Source organism: Heptranchias perlo, chromosome 5 (genome assembly GCF_035084215.1).
Source record: "Heptranchias perlo isolate sHepPer1 chromosome 5, sHepPer1.hap1, whole genome shotgun sequence".
Lineage (NCBI taxonomy): Eukaryota > Metazoa > Chordata > Chondrichthyes > Hexanchiformes > Hexanchidae > Heptranchias > Heptranchias perlo.
In genome coordinates this window covers 119,323,317-119,341,977 of record NC_090329.1, presented here as the reverse complement: position 1 = coordinate 119,341,977, position 18,661 = coordinate 119,323,317, and the positions used below count along the sequence as shown (strand labels likewise).

At 42.7% G+C, this 18,661-nt stretch overlaps 1 protein-coding gene across 1 annotated transcript in view; it reads left to right on the top strand.

Annotated features, from left to right (window-relative positions):
- The window catches only part of LOC137322065 (regulator of microtubule dynamics protein 2), a 199,851-nt gene that overhangs the window by 91,126 nt on the left and 90,064 nt on the right, over window positions 1-18,661 (top strand). Inside the window, exons 2-3 of the mRNA XM_067985127.1 lie at window positions 8,179-8,398; window positions 13,654-13,761. Of these exons, the coding sequence (XP_067841228.1) occupies window positions 8,179-8,398; window positions 13,654-13,761 (328 nt within the window). The remainder of the gene's footprint in view (window positions 1-8,178; window positions 8,399-13,653; window positions 13,762-18,661) is intronic.

Sequence of the window (18,661 nt, the reverse complement as noted above, 5' to 3'; positions counted from 1 at the left end):
AACCATTCCAGTAAATCTTTTCTGCACCCTTTCTAAGGCCTTCACATCCTTCCTAATGTGCGGTGCCCAGAATTGGACACAGTGCTCCAGCTGTGGCCGAACCAGTGTTTTATAAAGGTTAAACATAACTTCCTTGCTTTTTTATTGTATGTCTCTATTTATAAAGCCCAGCATCCCGTATGCTTTTTTAACCGCCTTCTCAACCTGTCCTCCCACCTTCAAAAATTTGTTCACATATACCCCCAGGTCTCTCTGTTCCTATACTCCCTTTAGAATTGTACCATTTCGTTTATATTGCCTCTCCTCATTCTTCCTGCCAAAACTTCACACTTCTCTGCGTTAAATTTCATTAGCCATGTGTCCGCCCATTCCACCAGCCTATGTCCTCTTGAAGTCTATTACTATCCTCCTCACTGTTTACTACACTTCCTGGTTAGACCGCACCTGGAGTACTGTGAGCAGTTCTGGGCACCGCACCTTCGGAAGGACATATTGGCCTTGGAGGGAGTGCAGCGTAGGTTTACTAGAATGATACCCGGACTTCCAGGATTAAGTTACGAGGAGAGATTACACAAATTGGGATTGTATTCTCTAGAGTTTTGAAGGTTAAGGGGTGATCTGATCGAAGTTTATAAGATATCAAGGGGAACAGATAGGGTGGATAGAGAGAAACTATTTCCGCTGGTTGGGGATTCTAGGAGTAGGGGGCACAGTCTGAAAATTAGAGCCAGACCTTTCAGGAGTGAGATTAGAAAACATTTCTACACTCAAAGGGTGGTAGAAGTTTGGAACTCTCTTCCGCAAACGGCAATTGATACTAGCTCAATTGCTAAATTTAAATGTGAGATAGATAGCTTTTTGGCAACCAAAGGTATTAAGGGATATGGGCCAAAGGCAGGGATATGGAGCTAGATCACAGATTATCAAATGGCGGAGCAGGCACGAGGAGCTGAATGGCCTACTCCTGTTCCTATGTTCCAAGCTTTGTGCCACATGCAGATTTTGAAATTGTGCCCTGTACACCCAAGTCCAAGTCATTAATATATAATCAAAAAAAGCAGTGGTCCTAGAGAAACTCTAGAGAATACAAGCCCTGGGAATACCACTGTACACCTTCCTCCAGTCCGAAAAACAACCGTTCACCACTACTCTCTGTTTCCTGTCATTCAGCCAATTTTGTATCCATGCTGCCACTGCCCCTTTTATTCCATGGGCTTCAGTTTTGCTGACAAGCCTATTATGTGGCACTTTATCAAACACCTTTTGAAAGTCCATGTACACAACATCAACTGCATTGCCCTCATCAACATCTCCTGATGCTAGGGAACTATACAAACATAGCTGGAATGACTTACTTTAAAAAAAATAGTGCAGCAAGAAGGAAAATAAAAAATGTATAATTCTGTTATAAGAGGCCAGAGAGGAACACTCTAATCTGATCAGAAATTTGTTAAAACCATAGAAGGCTACAGCACTGAGAGAGATCAGTGGGGTTAAATTGGATAAGGCCCGATACCGGGTGCAGGCATCGCGGTGCGCGATTAGCCCGCAAGTGATGATTCCGACGCAGGCAGCACATTACATTCGTGTTGCCTCCTCGTTTATCTGATAGCATCACAGCATCGAGGCCTAGCTGCGATGTCCTCTTCAGCTTCGGCACTTCTCACCAGTATGGGGGCCCAAATTTTGCGTGAGTTGCTCACACCTCTTAAAGGAAGCCTACACCATATATATAAAGTTCAAATATAAGATACGGGTCTGCACAGAGTCTGAATGGAGATCAGACATCGCACATGTAAAACACAGATGCAGGTCCCGTCGTTATGTTAAAACATTGAATAAAGGTTGCGCACTACTAAATCCCACATCCTCCAATCTGCATTCTAGATCTCACCAATCAGCCAATCTGAGTTTATATCAGGCATGCAAGAGAGCATGCACCAAGATTCTGTGCTGATGCACTGGAGACCTTGGTGCAAGAGGTGGACAGAAGAAGGGGCATTCTGTATCCGCAGCGAGGCAAGTGGCCCACCAGCCATATGCTCAAGAGTCAGTAGGGGACAAAGTCAATGCCAGGCGCATAGCACCACGGACATGGATGCAGTGCAGGAAGAAGTTCAATGCTTTGACACAAATGGCCAAGGTGAGTGAGGTCAACTATCAAGTGGCATCTCTACCAATTCCAGTCTTTGACAATCCTTTTATCAAAACTCTTCATAATGTTAAAAGCTTCCATTAAATCTCCTCTTAGCCTTCTCTATTCCATCAGGAACTGTCTCAAGTTTCTCCTTATAACTATAGCTTCCCATTCCTGGCATCATCCTGGTGAATCTACGCATGTATGCTTTTTATGCCTTAAATATCCTTTGTATAATGGGGTGGCGAAAAATGCACCCAGAAATCTAACTGTGATCTAAATGCTGTCTTGGATAATTTCATCATAACTTCTTTACTCTTGTATTCTACGCTCCTATTTATAAAACCCCGCTTGCAGGGAATTATGAAGGTCTCGCTGTTCTTACGTACCCTTCAATGTCTTTCCATTGAGTATACTCCCATTGATTGTGTTTTATCTCAAAATGTATTATATCACACTTTACCTACATTAACTTGCATATTCCATCAGTCTACCCATTTTATTAACTTGCCTGTCTTCCTAAAGTCTTTTGCAGTCCTCCTTGCTGTCTGCTAAACCTCATTTTTTTTGTTGTCAGCAATTTTGAGATTGTGTTCCCTATACTCAAGTCCAAATCATCTACATATACCGAGAACAACAGTGAACCCAGCACTGACCCATGGGAAACGTCACTTCCAACCCTTCTTCAGGCTGAACAACACCATCTATCCATGCTGCTAAATTTCCTCTTAAACCACACATCTAAATTTTTCTAACAAGCCACTTGCCATACACCTTATTGAATGCCTTTCGAAAATCCATATACACTGTATCTATTGCGTTACTTTTATCTGTCAAATCCGTCACTTCTTCAAAAATCTACATTAAGTTTGTGAAACAAGATTTGCCTTTAACAAATCTGTGCTGGCGGTCCTTGATTAAATCAATTATTTCTAAATGCTCACTTATTTTATTTTGAATTATGGTTTTACACATTTTGGTCTGCTGCCTCCTGATATGCGCTACCTTCTCCTGCAAGAAAGCGGGACGTGTGTCTGGGTGATGTGCCTGTCATGGTTGAATAGCTGCCAGCATGTGTGGCCTGTGAGTTGTGGGTGGGTGGCTTGCAACAGTGGTAATGTGTAAGGGTGAGAGGAAGCATTTGGTTGGAAAAGTTGAGTACTGACGGAAAGAGTTTGTTGATATTTGGGTGATGGAGGGGCATAGTGCGGGTGCATTTGATATGAGACATCACTTGACAGTTGACTTCACTCACCTTGACCACTCATGTCAAAGCATTGAACTTTTTCTTGCACTGCATCCATGTTCATGATGCTGTGCGCCTGGCATTGATTTTGTCCCCTGCTGTCCCTCACTGCTTTTTGGATATATGTTTGGCGGGCCTCTTGCCACCCCACTCCCTCGGATATAGGATGTCCCTCCTCCAGTCCACCTCTTGCACCAAGGACTCTAATGCATCAGCAGAGAACCTTGGTGCACACACTCTCGCAGGCCTGGTATCAACTCAGATCGACAGATTGGTGAGGTCTGGCGTGCAGATTGGAGAATGTTAGATTTAGTAGTGTGCAACCTTTATTCAGTGTTTTAACATAACTCATCAGTGTGTAAACATAGCGAAGGGTCTGTATCTGTGTTTTACACATGCGATGTCTGAGACTCCGTGCAGACAGTAGACTGCTATTTTCAGCAAATAACAGGTATCAACTAACTTTAAGAGATTTCTAAGTAACATCCTCCCTTTAAGAGATTGAGCACCCCCTGGTGGTGGAAAATGCGAATTGCATCGATTCCACGTGCAAGGCCTAGATTGGAATGCTGATTGCAAGTGAGTCTCAGGTGGGCCGAAACTTGCATCCTGCCTGCGCAGGGGCCATTGGGCGCGGGATAATAGCGCATCACGCTACCTAAGCCCAAAAACGGCCCCTATCCAATTTTTCCCCCTTTATCTCTTCTTTCCTGACAGTACTTTATATTTTTTATTGAGTGTGTAGTCCAGGAATTTCCATTCTTTTAATTCAGTTTTGATTTTAAAAACAAGCAAAGGAACACAGCCACTGATGTACATGAAAAACTAGATTCAAAGACTTGAATCTCCCAACCTTGATTAGCTTTGTGAGATCGGTGAATGGAAAATGTAAAAGTAAATAATTTCAGATTTATCGATCTCTGACTAGTACAATGGAAGAAGTACAGAATGATTAGTACATTGTGATAAAGTACTCAATAAAAGAATGAATTGCATTTATCTAGCATCTTATCACATCACAAAAACACTCAAAGCACTTCATATGAAATTAATCACTTTGAAGTGCCACGACTATGGTAGATAAATGCAGCAGCCACTTTGCACACAGCAAGATCCCAGAAATAGCAATGAGATGAACGATCATTTCATCCTAAGGGTGAAATATTTGCTAGAACACCAGGAGAACTCACAGCTCTTCAAAAAGTGCCATTGGATTTTTAATGTACACCTGGCTGGGCATACTGGACCTCTGCTTAATATCTTATCTGAAAGATGGCACCCTAAAGATGTAACACTCCCTCAATACTTCATTGGAGTGTCAACCTGGATTATCTGCTCACGTTCTATATTGGGGCATACATCCACAACTTTCTGACTGAGGCGAACATACGACCAATTGAGCCAAACTGACCAATAAGATCCTAACTCACAAGGGTGAAGCTTGAATTAAGTCTTAAAATGTCTTTTGAATTTTGAAGTTGTCTGTTGTTAACACAATCCCAGCTATTCTTATTGTTGTGTAATATAATTTAGTTTTTTTTAAGTTTTAAAAAACACACTTGCTGGTTGCTGCCTTAGAAAAAGTTTATAAAGGACTTTGTAGTGAAAGTGTACATGCTGATACAGCATAACAACCATTTAAAGACTTTGTTCTTGCAGTGTTCTCACTTTATTAATTCTGACACTCGGGGATGATTTTAGGAGGCAAATGCAAGTGCGTTGGGGGCGGGGGGGTTCTGAAAATCGTGCGAATCCCATTCGTGTTTGGAAGCCGGCTCCAACTCGCTGCCTTCCGAGTTTCCCAAGGACCCACCTGTGTGCGCACGGGCGACCCGAAACCGGAAGTCCCGCCGGCAATTAAAGCCGGCGGGATGCCAGTTAATGAGCCAAATGTACCTCATTGAGGTACTTAAGGCACTTTACCAGATGAAGTGATTAGAAAGATTTTTAACTTACCTGGGCGGCTTGCCCACCGCTTTTGATTCACGCCTGGTGAAACCAGACGTGAAGGGGCGGATCAGGGAAAAAGAAACTAAATAAATTAAATTAAAAAACATGCAATGAAGTGAAAACACTAAATGCACCTACCTTTGAAACCTGCTCCGATGTCCGATGTCTCCTGCTCCGATGTCCCCAGCTCCGATGTTTCCCTCTTCACCCTCCCGATGTCCCCTCGATCTCACCCTCCCAATTTTCCCCTCTCCCCCACCCCCCCCCCGATATTCCCCTCCCCTCCCCCCTGATCTTCTCCTCCCCCGCAAATCTTCCCCTCTCCTCCCCCCTCCCACCCCGGTCTTCCTCTTTCTTCCCGCCCCCCGGGTCTTCCAGTCCAGTGACAGATGACGTCTCGCTCTCTCTCATTCCCACCTCCCCCTCGCGTTGCAGCTCCTGATGTCAGCCAGCCTGTCAATCAGGCTAACTGCCAGGCGCGAAACCCAGAGAGGACGTTAACCACTACCAAGCAACGTGCGAACGTGTCGGAAACGGCAAATTTGGTTCATGCGGGTTTCCCACACACCCAATCACCCCCACGCTGCCAACCCGCCTCCCTGCTAATATCAGGGCCTCTACATTTTTACAGTGACATTTCAGTGTAAATTGCCATGTAAAGCAGTGAATGTACAGTGATTAGACTCTATAACATACACATTAGGAACATAGGAACAGGAGTAGGCCATTCAGCCCCTCATGCCTGCTCTGCCATTTGATAAGATCATGGCTGATCTGTGATCTAACTCCACATACCTGCCTTTGGCCCATATCCCTTAATACCTTTGGTTGCCAAAAAGCTATCTATCTCACATTTAAATTTAGCAATTGAGCTAGTATCAATTGCCGTTTGCGGAAGAGAGTTCCAAACTTCTACCACCCTTTGTGTGTAGAAATGTTTTCTAATCTCGCTCCTGAAAGGTCTGGCTCTAATTTTTAGACTGTGCCCCCTACTCCTAAAATCCCCAACCAGCGGAAATAGTTTCTCTCTATCCACCCTATCTGTTCCCCTTAATATCTTATAAACTTCGATCAGATCACCCCTTAACCTTCGAAACTCTAGAGAATACAACCCCAATTTGTGTAATCTCTCCTCATAACTTAACCCTTGAAGTCCGGGTATCATTCTAGTAAACCTACGCTGCACTCCCTCCAAGGCCAATATATCCTTCCGAAGGTGCTGTGCCCAGAACTGCTCACAGTACTCCAGGTGCGATCTAACCAGGGTTTTGTATAGCTGCAGCATAACTTCTGCCCCCTTGTACTCCAGTCCTCTAGATATAAAGGCCAGCATTCCATTTGCCTTCTTGATTATTTTCTGCACCTGTTCATGACACTTCAATGATCTATGTACCTGAACCCTTAAGTCCCTTTGAACATCCACAGTTTTTAACTTTTTACCATTTAGAAAGTATCCTATTCTATCCTTTTTTGATCCAAAGTGGATGACCTCACATTTGTCTACATTGAATTCCATTTGCCACAGTTTTCCCCTTTCACCTAATCTATCAATATCGCTTTGTAATTTTATGTTTTCATCTACACTGCTTACAATGCCACCAATCTTTGTGTCATCGGCAAACTTAGATATGAGACTTAGATATGCCTTCATCTAAGTCGTTAATAAATATTGTGAATAATTGAGGCCCCAAGACAGATCCCTGCAGGACTCCACTAGTCACATCCTGCCAATGTGAGTACCTACCCATTATCCCTACTCTCTGTCGCCTTTCGCTCAGCCAACTTCCTAACCAAGTCCGTACTTTTCCCTCGATTCCATGGGCTTCTATCTTAGCTAACAGTCTCTTATGTGGGACTTTATCAAATGCCTTCTGGAAGTCCATATAAATAACATCCATTGACATTCTCCTGTCCACTATTTTAGTCACCTCTTCAAAAAATTCAATCAGGTTTGTCAGGCACGACCTACCTTTCACAAATCCATGCTGGCTCTCTCTGATTAACTGAAAATTCTCGAGGTGTTCAGTCACTCTATCCTTAATTATAGACTCCAGCATTTTCCCCACAACAGATAAGAACATAAGAAATAGGAGCAGGAGTAGGCCAATCGGCCCTTCGAGCCTGCTCCGCCATTTAATAAGATCATGGTTGATCTGATCCTAACCTCAAATCTAAATTCATGTCCAATTTCCTGCCCGCTCCCCGTAACCCCTAATTCCCTTTACTTCTCGGAAACTGTCTATTTCTGCTTTGAATTTATTCAATGATGTAGCTTCCACAGCTTCCTGAGGCAGCAAATTCCACAGACCTACTACCCTCTGAGTGAAGAAGTTTCCCCTCATCTCAATTTTGAAGGAGCAGCCCCTTATTCTAAGATTATGCCCCCTAGTTCTAGTTTCACCCATCCTTGGGAACATCCTCACCACATCCACCCGATCAAGCCCCTTCACAATCTTATATGTTTCAATAAGATCGCCTCTCATTCTTCTGAACTCCAATGAGTAGAGTCCCAATCTACTCAACCTCTCCTCATATGTCCGCCCCCTCATCCCTGGGATTAACCGAGTGAACCTTCTTTGTACTGCCTCGAGAGCAAGTATGTCTTTTCTTAAGTATGGAGACCAAAACTGTATGCAGTATTCCAGGTGCGGTCTCACCAATACCTTATATAACTGCAGCAATATGTTAGGCTAACTGGTCTATAATTCCCCGGTTTCCCTCTCCTTTCTTAATAAGCGGAGTGACATGTGCAATTTTCCAATCGAGAGGGACAGTTCCTGAATCTAGAGAACTTTGAAAGATTATAGTTACACTGTAATAAATCTGCAAATCTTTTAATTTGCAGCTATATCACAGCACATACAGATACAGAAGAAGAATCTGAAGAGGAAAAGGTGATACATTCTACAGTAAACACTGCGTTTGGATCCTCAGTGAAAGATGTACATGAGGACAATCAGATCAGTGAATTTGATGCCCTAATGCAGAAAGCAGATAATCTACATGGAAGTCTAGAATTGGATCGGAAAGAAGGATTTCGGTTATTGCTTGAAAAAAAAGATCAGGTAGCTACAAACTACTGCCTATCTTCAATTAAGTTTTCTGTGAATATAGTGAATCTTTATCATGATCTAGTTCTCGGGAGATGCACACTTTGTGGTGAACTAAGTGTGTAGCGTGACATGTTCCAAAACATAAAATTATGAAATGGAAAACAGCCGTACCCTTAAAGCAAAAATTGTGCTTTAAAATAGTCATTGCAGTTAAATTGTATACTGGAAGCAGGAACTATTTTAATCTTTGGCTCAGAATGTTTGGTTTGCATACATAACAATTACAAAATGCGAACTAATTTCATGTGAAGCATGTCAAACGTTTTGATGTGGTAAGGTATTATATAAATGCAAATATTACAGGGGAGTCGATAAACTCCCTTCTTTCAAGGTAAACACAGATGAGCATGAACTATAGAATTCTGCATCTATGTGTGTTTTTATATAGGCATATTGCAAGTGATCTTTCTGACTTCCTCCTCTTAGGCTATGGTGCAAACTGAGTGTTTTTGAATTTCACTAAAAGCTGTGGTGTAATGATGCAAGACAGTAGATGTTCTTGGTTATAAAATATGGCAATTGACATACTTTCTAAAGACACGGGTAACAATGATTGAAATAATGGGGAAAGAGGAATGGTGATCTTTCTGCTGGTCTCTGGGAGGCTTTTATTCGGATAAATTATTGGCCTTAAATTATTACTCCCGTCTGGAGTACTGTGTTCAGTTTTGGGCACCAAACCTCAGGAAAGATATATTTGGCTTGGAGCAGGGTACAGCGCAGATTCAGACCAGGGCTTAAAGGGTTAAATTATGAGGATCGGTTGCATAAACTTGGCTTGTATTCCTGTGAGTTTAGAAGGCTGAGGGGTGACCTAATCGAGCTCTTTAAAATGATAAAGGGATTTGATAGGGTATATACAGCTAAACTGTTGTCTCTGGTGGGGGAATAGGGGCCATTTCAGAGTGAAATCAGGAAGCACTTTTTCACAAAAAGGGTAGTGGCAATCTGGATCTCTCTCTCTCACAAGGCTGTGGATTCTGGTTCAATTTTAATTTTCAAGACTGAGAACGATAGATTTTTGTTAGGTAAGGGTATCAAGGGATATGGAGCAAAGGCGGGTAAATGGAGTTGAGGTACATATAAGCCATAATCTAATTAAATAGCGGAACGGACTCAAGGGGCTGAATGGCCTGCTGCTGTTCCTATGTTTGGCTGTAATGTCCTCCATGGTTGAATAAACTGCCCACACTAATTGTCCAGACTCACATCAAGAACGGCAACGTGGGCAAGGTACCAGAGTGCACCCAGCACCCATTGAACAGTACCCCACAATGGCCAGTGCCTTTAGGAAAGGAGAGGAAGGGAGAACATACTTCGTTTTAAATTCCCGGTTAGTTGAATGTTTTTTAAAATTACGCACTGGATAGGCCTCATATTAAAATCTGGGTCTGGTTCTGGGGAATGAGGTGGGCCAAATGAAGCAAGTGTCAGTGGGGGAATATTTAGGGAACAGTGATCGTAGTATCATACGATTTAGATTAGCTACGGAAAAGGATGAGGAGTGCTCTACTGAATTGGAGGAGGGCGAATTTCAGCGGGATGAGAACAGATCTGGCCCGGGTAAATTGGAATCAAAGATTGGCAGGCAAAACTGTAATTGAACAATGTGTGGCCTTCAAAGAGGAGATGGTTCGGGTACAGTCTAGGAACATTCCCATCAGGGGGAAAGGTAGGGCAACCAAAGCCACAGCTCCCTGGATGACGAAAGAGATGGAGAGTAAGATGAAGCAGAAAAAGGGGGCGTATGATAGATGTCAGGTTGATAATATAAGTGAGAGCCAGGCTGAATATAGAAAGTTCAGAGGGGAAGTGTGAAAGGAAATAAGAGGGGCAAAGAGAAAGTATGAGAATAGGCTGATGGCTAACATAAAAGGGAATCCAAAAGTCTTCTATAGGCACAGAAAACAGGTAGTAACAGGAGAGGTGGGATCAATTAAGGACCAAAAAGGAGATCTACTCATGGAGGCAGAGGGCATGGCTGAGGTACTAAATTAGTACTTTGTATCTGTATTTACTAAGGAAGAAGATGCTGCGAAAGTCACAGTAAAAGCAGAGGTAGTTGAGATATTGGATGGGCTGAAAATTGATAAAAAGGAGGTACTAGAAAGATTAGCTGTACTTAAAGTAGATAAGTCACCCGGTCCGGATGGGATGCATCCTTTGTTGCTGAGGGAGGTACGGGTGGAAATTACGGAGGTACTGGCCATAATCTTCCGATCATCCTTAGATACGGGGGTGGTGCCAGAGGACTGGAGCATTGCAAATGTTACACCCTTGTTCCAAAAAAGAGTGTAAGGAGTGTAGTTCCCAGCAACTACAGGCCAGTCAGTTTAACCTCAGTGGTGGGGAAACTTTTAGAGACGATAATCCGGGCCAAAATTAACAGTTGCTTGGACAAGTGTCGATTAATTAAGGAAAGCCAACATGGATTTGCTAAAGGCAAATCGTGCTCAATTAACTTTCTGATGAGGTAACAGAGAGGGTAGATGAGGGCAATGCATGGACTTTCAAAAGGCATTTGATAAAATGCCGCATAATAGGCTTGTCATCAAGGTTGAAGCCCATGGAGTAAAAGAGACAGTAGCAGCATGGATACAGAATTGGCTAAGTAACAGGAAACAGAGAGTAGTGGTGAACGGTTGTTATTCGGACTGGAGGGAGGTGTACAGTGGTGTTCCCCAGGGGTCAGTACTAGGACCACTGCTTTTCTTGATATATATTAATGACTTGGACTTGGGTGTACAGGGCACAATTTCCAAATTTGCAAATGACACAAAACTTGGAAGTGTAGTAAACAGTGAGGAGACTAGTGATAGACTTCAAGAGGACATAGACAGGCTAGTGGCATGGGCGGACACATGGCAGATGAAATTTAACGCAGAAAAATGCGAGGTGATACATTTCGGTAGGAAGAATGAGGAGAGGCAATATAAATTAGAGGGCACAATTCCAAAAAGGGTGCAAGAACAGAGAGATCTTGGGGTATATGTACACAAATCATTGAAAGTGGCAGGGCAGGTTGAGAAAGTGGTTAAAAAAGCATACGGGATCCTGGGCTATATAAATAGAGGCATGGAGTACAAAAGTAAGGAAGTCATGGTGAACATTTATAAAACACTGGTTCGGCCACAACTGGAATATTATGTCCAGTTCTGGGCACCGCACTTTAGGAAGGATGTGAAGGCCTTAGAGAGGGTGCAGAAGAGATTTACTAGAATGATTCCAGGGATGAGGGACTTTAGTTATGTGGATGGACAGGAGAAGCTGGAGTTGTTCTCCTTGGATCAGAGAAGGTTGAGAGGAGATTTGATAGAGGTATTCAAAATCATGAAGGGTCTAGACAGAGTAGATAGAAAGAAACTTTTTTATTTATTCGTTCATGGGATGTGGGCATCGCTGGCAAGACTAGCATTTATTGCCCATCCCTAATTGCCCTTGAGAAGGTGGTGGTGAGCCGCCGCCTTGAACCGCTGCAGTCCATGTGGTGAAGGTTCTCCCACAGTGCCGTTACCTGTTCCCATTGGCAGAAGGGTCAAGAACCAAAGGACATAGATTTAAGGTGATTGGCAAAAGAACCAAAGATGATATGAGGAAAAACTTTTTTACACAGCAAGTAGTTATGATCTGGAATGCACTGCCTGAAGGGGTGGTGGAGACAGATTCTATCGTGGCTTTCAAAAGGGAATTGGATGAGTACTTGAAGGAAAAATATTTGCAGGGCTAAGGGGAAAGGGCGGGGGAGTGGGACTAGCTGGATTGCTCTCGCAGAGAGCCGGCACACACTCGATGGGCCGAATGGCCGCCTTCTGTGCTGTAACCATTCAATCATTCTATGAAAATATAGTTTGCATATACAGTTGCACAGGCTTCAATAAAACCCTTTTATTAAGGCTTATCAACACCATTGCAGTCTTTTCTACTACATAAGAAACAGTTCTTTTTAGAAGAAAGGTTGTTAGTCTGGAATTAGGCAGACAAAATGATTGGCCAAAGTGGGGCTTGAACCCAGGACCTTGAAACTAAGCATCTCGTGCTCTACTGATTGAACTAACCAAAAGTCAATACAAAATTTGTAAATGTAGCAGTAATGGAACAACAAGCCACCCCTCCCAGACTGAACACAAGCCAATAATACGCAAGGCTGATGGGGATTCGAACCCATTATCTTTCTAGTTGGCCAACTAAGCCATAATGCTAGTTCCAAATGCAAAGTTAAACTTAATAATACTCTTTCTCCATTTCTGCCATCTCCTTCTAATGGCTGGCTCATCCTTTGGAGCAGGTATCTCTCTGGTCCACTCAACTAGCCTATTTTATGCAATGTCTTTTCTGCCCTCGTGCTTCAGCTTCAGTATTTCGGATTACTCCCATAGGCGATTCTTAGTTCCTTGTGGCCTTGAGAGTATCTTCACTGATCTTGATATCTAATTACATTTTGATATATGTCCAGGATAATGAACAGAGCACCATTCTTTAAAAAAAATTTGGGCTACTGGATCTATCCTCCTTCTCCATGGAATTTTTCTCAAGCAACTAGCCTTTTTACAAGCATTTTTTAAATTCATTCTCGTGCTGTGGACGCCGCTGGTAATTGCCCATTCCTAGCTGCCCAAATAGCAGTTTGACACAACTGAGTGGCTTCTTAGGCCACTTCAGAAGGCAGTTAAGAGTCAACCACATTGGTGTGGGACTGGAGTCAGGTATAGGCCAGACTGGATAAAGACAATAGGATTCTTTATCTAAAGGACATTAGTGAACCAGTTGGATTTTTACTGGTCACTTTTTCTAATACCAGCTTTTTATTTCCAGATTATTTTTCTTTTTTTAAAGCTGAATTCACATTCAATGAATTATTCGTCCAGTAACACAACCTCTATGGTATAGTACCTGCATCAACAGGAACATTACAGCTGAACCCGAACCTTGTGTGGTTTAAGTAGTTTTAAAACTGCTCTTTTTTTCTTCTGATCCCTTCCCCAGAAATTAGAATTTGACAGTTTAAACAGTGCAGTTATTAATAAATGTATACTATTTTGGGATGAAATTGATCATGCCAACCATATTTGGATTGACTTGGTTTGTTAGTCCATATCCCTTTTCATTCCTAATATTGCAGTTGTTTAGAAGGATTACTGCATGTACTATTTAATGAAAAAATTTAAGGGACGTGACAAATACTTAATGAATACTGTTTGTTTTTCAAGTATTGGGATCAGGTGGAATTTCTGTGGCGATTGGCACGTGCATATGGTGATATGCATGACATTACATTGGATAAAGAAGACAAGAAAAACTATGCTATAATTGGTAAGGTGTGATTATAAAATTAGTTTCTGCATGCTTTTTTATTTTAAGAAATAAAGTGCAGCCTGGTAATTCAAAAGCAGTTGATTTGTCAGCTAGGTAATTGTTTTTCAAAAGTTCCAAACAAATGACATGGTGGACTATTGAGCCTGAACAATGTCCTCTCATCTTTTGAAACTTGGTTTATATAGTCTACGGCACAGAAACAGGTCATTTGGCCCAACTGGTCTATGCTCCACATGAGCTTCCTCCCACCCGTCTTCATCTAACCCTATCAGGTACAGATCAAAGCAGGAAAGTCATCTTTACTTCTGATTGCTGTAAGGGTTCTACATGAAATGAGATGCAGTGTTCCCAACCCAGTTTCTAGTAATCATGAGTGTACAGCATAAAACTGCTAATAATTTGATACTAAATGGACAATCACATTCATATGAGGCTGTAAAGATGCCACTTTGGATCAGAAAAGTCAGAGTGATGTGGCAGAGGTGCTATTCCAAAGCTGAGTTTAAAGGACCCTGTTGAAGCAGAGTTGAAGAGTGGGGCAACCCTGACTACCCCATACTATAACTATGAACTCCGATGTTTTTAAGGTAATTGGCAAAAAATGCAGAGGGGTGATGAAATTTTTTTTACAAAGCAAGTTGTTATGATCTGGAATGCACTGCCTGAAAGGGTGATGAAAGCAGATTCTATTGCAACTTTCAAAAATGGAATTGGATAAATACTTGAAGGGCAAAAAAATGCAGTACTATGGGGAAAGAGAAGGAAAGTGGGACTATTTGGATAGCTCTTTCAAGGAGCTGGCACAGGCACGATGGGCCATATGTAGACCCTAGGCACAAAACTGAAATTAAATTATATGTTCATGCCTTCTCTCCTCCTGCCTTCCTAGAACCACTGACATTCCTCATCCTGGTGACTAAAAAATGTATTTTTTTTTCTTTTTTGCATTTTTCCTCACTATCTCTTTCTCTCTCTCTTTCTCTCCTCTCTGTGTCACACTTCTTCTCTGACTTGTACACACACGCATACATTGAGTTGAAGTTCCTGGAGGGTAAAGGATGGCAGAGGCAGGACAGCATTGGAATAATCAAGTCTGGATGACAATGTATGAAGGTTTCAATGGCAGATCGGCTGAGGTAGGGGCGAAGGGAAGTGGTATTACAGAAATGGAAGTAAGCAGTGATGGAGAGGATATGTGGTTCAAAGGTCAACTGCAGGGTTAAGCAGACAGTCTGGTTCAGCATTAGACAGGCTGGGAGGCGGATGGAGTCAGAGGCAAAAGTAGAGTTTGTGGAGGCACCAAAGGTGATGGCCTCGGCCTTCCCAGTAGGTTCCCAGACAATGCAGATGCAAGGGAGAGTATGGGAAAAGGCAGAGCTGGGCGTTATTGCATATATGTGGAAGCTCACCCTCTGTCTTATGGTTTAGATGGTTTAACGTCTCATTCAAAGAGCATCACCTTTGATTGCAGCACTCATTCAATACTGCACTGGAGTCAGTCTTGATTATGAGTTTGTCCCAATTAGGGACCAGAATATACAACTTTCTGACCCAGAGGTGCGAACATAATCAACTAAGCCAAACTGACACAATATTTAAGAGAATAAATTAAATATGTTGATGTTAAAAAGCAGGACCTCAAAGTTAGTAATCTCTGGATTACTCCCAATGTCACGTGCTAGTGAATATAGCAATAGTAGGATAAAACAGGTTAATGCGTGGCTGGAGAAATGGTGCAGGAGGGAGGATTTCAGATTCCTGGGACATTGGGACCAGTTCTGGGGCAGGAGGGATCTGTTCAAGATGGACAGACTGCACCTCATCAGTGTCCTCGCGGGAAGGTTAACTAGTGCTGTGGTGGAGGGTTTAAACTAATTTGGCAGGAGGATTGGCACCAGGAGGAAATTAGATTGATTCCTGGGATGAGACCATTGTCCTATGAGGAAAGATAGAGTAGATTGGGTCTATACTCTCTGAAGTTTAGAAAAATGAGAGGTGATCTCATTGAAACATATAAGATTCTAAGAGGGCTTGACAGGGTAGATGCTGAGAGGATGTTTCCTCAGGCTGGAGAGTCTAGAACTAGGGGACATAGTCTCAGGACAAGGGGTCGGACATTTAGGACTGAGATGAAGAGGAATTTCTTCACTCAGAGGGTCATGATTATTTGGAATTCTCTACCCCAGAGGACTGCGGATGCTTTGTCGTTGAGTATATTCAAGACTGAGACCAATAGGTTTTTGGACTCTAAGGGAATCAAGGGATATGGGGATCGGGCGGGAAAGTGAAGTTGAGGTCGAAAATCAGCCATGATCTTATTGAGTGCCAGAGCAGGCTCGAGGAGTCATATGGCCTACATAGAAACATAGAAAATAGGAGCAGGAGTAGGCCATTCAGCCCTTTGAGCCTGCTCCGCATTCAATATGATCATGGCTGATCCTCTATCTCAATACCATATTCCCGCTCTCTCCCCATACCCCTTGATGCCTTTTGTGTCTAGAAATCTATCTAGCTCCTTCTTAAATATATTCAGTGATTTGGCCTCCACAGCCTTCTGTGGTAGAGAATTTCATAGGTTCACCACCCTCTGATGAAGAAATTTCTCCTCATCTCAGTCCGAAATGTCCTACCCCGTATCCTGAGACTGCGACCCCTCGTTCTAGACCTCCCAGCCAGGGGAAACATCTTCCCTGCATCCTGCCTGTCTAGTCCTGTCAGAATTTTATATGTTTCAATGAGATCCCCTCTCATTCTTCTAAACTCGAGTGAATACAGGCCGAGTCGACCCAATCTCTCCTCATACGACAGTCCTGCCATCCCAAGAATCGGTCTGGTGAACCTTCGCTGCACTCCCTCTATGGCAAGTAAATCCTTTCTTAGGTAAGGAGACCAAAACTGCACTCAATACTCCAGGTGTGGTCTCACCAAGGCTCTGTATAACTGCAGTAAGACATCCTTGCTCCTGTACTCAAATCCTCTTGCAATGAAGGCCAACATATCATTTGCCTTCCTAACTGCTTGCTGCACCTGCATGTTTGCTTTCAGCTACTCCTGCTCCTATTTCTTATGTTCTTATTAGAGGGGAGAAACAAAGTGCACAGAGGACTGGGGGAGACAAATAGCACAAGAGTTAAGTATAGTTCAGAGATAGGAAGGATCAGACAGGGGGCAAGTGCGAGGCAATCTAAGATGAGTTTGGAGTGCGTGTGCGTAAATGCATGAAGCATGGTAAATAAGGTTGGTAATCTGCAGGCACAAGTCGCCACGTGGGACAATGATATAGTGGCAATAACAGAGACCTGACTCAAAGAAGGGGAGTATTGGGTACTTAATATTCCTGGCTAAAATATATTCAGGCAAGATAGGGAAGGAAAGAAAGGAGGTGGGTGGCAGTACTGATCAAAGAAACTATTATAGCACTGGAAAGGGATGATGCCGTTGAGAGGGTCAAAGTCAGAATCTATTTGATTAGAATTAAGGAACAATAGAGGAGTTATTACGCTACTGGGTGTATGCTATAGGCCACCAAATAGTGGGAAGGAGATAGATGAGCAAATTTGCAGGCAAATTACAGAAAGATGCAAGAATTATAGAGTAGTGATAATGGGGGACTTCAATTATCCCAATATAGAATGGGATAGTAACTGTGTAAACGACAAAGAGGGGGAGAAATTCCTGAAATATGTACAAGAGAATTTTCTTGATCAGTGTGTTTCAAGCCCAATGAGGAAGGAAACAATGCTGGATTTAGATTTGGGGAATGAAGTGGGGTAAGTGGAGCATGTTTCAGTGGGGGAGCATTTGAGGAACAGTGGTATCATCAGGTTTAAAATAATTATGGAAAAGGGCAAGGAACAATCAAGTGTAAAACTACTTAACTGGAGGAGGGCTAACTTCAATGAGTTAAAAAGGGACCTTGCCCAGGTGGATTGGAATCAAAAATTGGTAAGCCTGTAGGATATGGCACTTCAAGTGCACATCCAAGTACTTTTTAAATGAGATGAGGGTTTCTGCTTCTACCACCCTTTCAGTTAGTGAGTTCCAGACCCCCACCACCGTCTGGGTAAAAAAAATTCTCCTCAGCTCCCCTCTAATCCTTCTACCAAATACTTTGAATCTGTGCCCCCTGGTCACTGACCCCTCTGCTAAGGGAAATAGGTCATCCCTATCCACTCTATCTAGTCCCATCTTAATATTATACACCTCAATTAAATCTCTCCTCAGCCTCCTTTGTTCCAAAAAAAATAACCCCAGCCTATCCAATCTTTTCTCATAACTAAAGTTCTCCAGCCCTGGCAACATCCTTGTAAATCTCCTCTGTACCTTATCTAGTGCAATCACATCTTTCCTGTAATGTGGTGACCAGAACTCAAGCTATCCAATGTTTTATACAGTTCTAGCATAACCTCCCTGCTCTTATATTCTATGCCTTGGCTAATAAAGGAAAGTATCCCGTATGCCTTTTTAACCACCTGTCCTGCTACCTTCAGGGATCTGCACACTGTTTATCCCATCCAATATTTCACACTCCTCTTCCTTAACTACAATGTCTGAATCGTCCCTCTCTTTTATGAAGACATGCACTCCAAGGTCCCTTTGTTCCTCTACACCTCCCAGTATTCTCCCATTTATTGTGTACTCCCTTGCCTTGTTTGCCCTCCCCAAATGCATTACCTCACACTTCTCTGGATTGAATTCTATTTGCCACTTTTCTGCCCACCTGACCAGTCCATTGATATCTTCCTGCAGTCTACAGCTTTCCTCCTCACTATCAAGCACACGGCCAAATTTTCTATCATCTGCAAACTTCTTGATCAAGCCCCCCCCACATTTAAGTCCAAATTATTAATATATACCACAAAAAGCAAGGACCTAGTACTGAGCACTGCGGAACCTCACTTG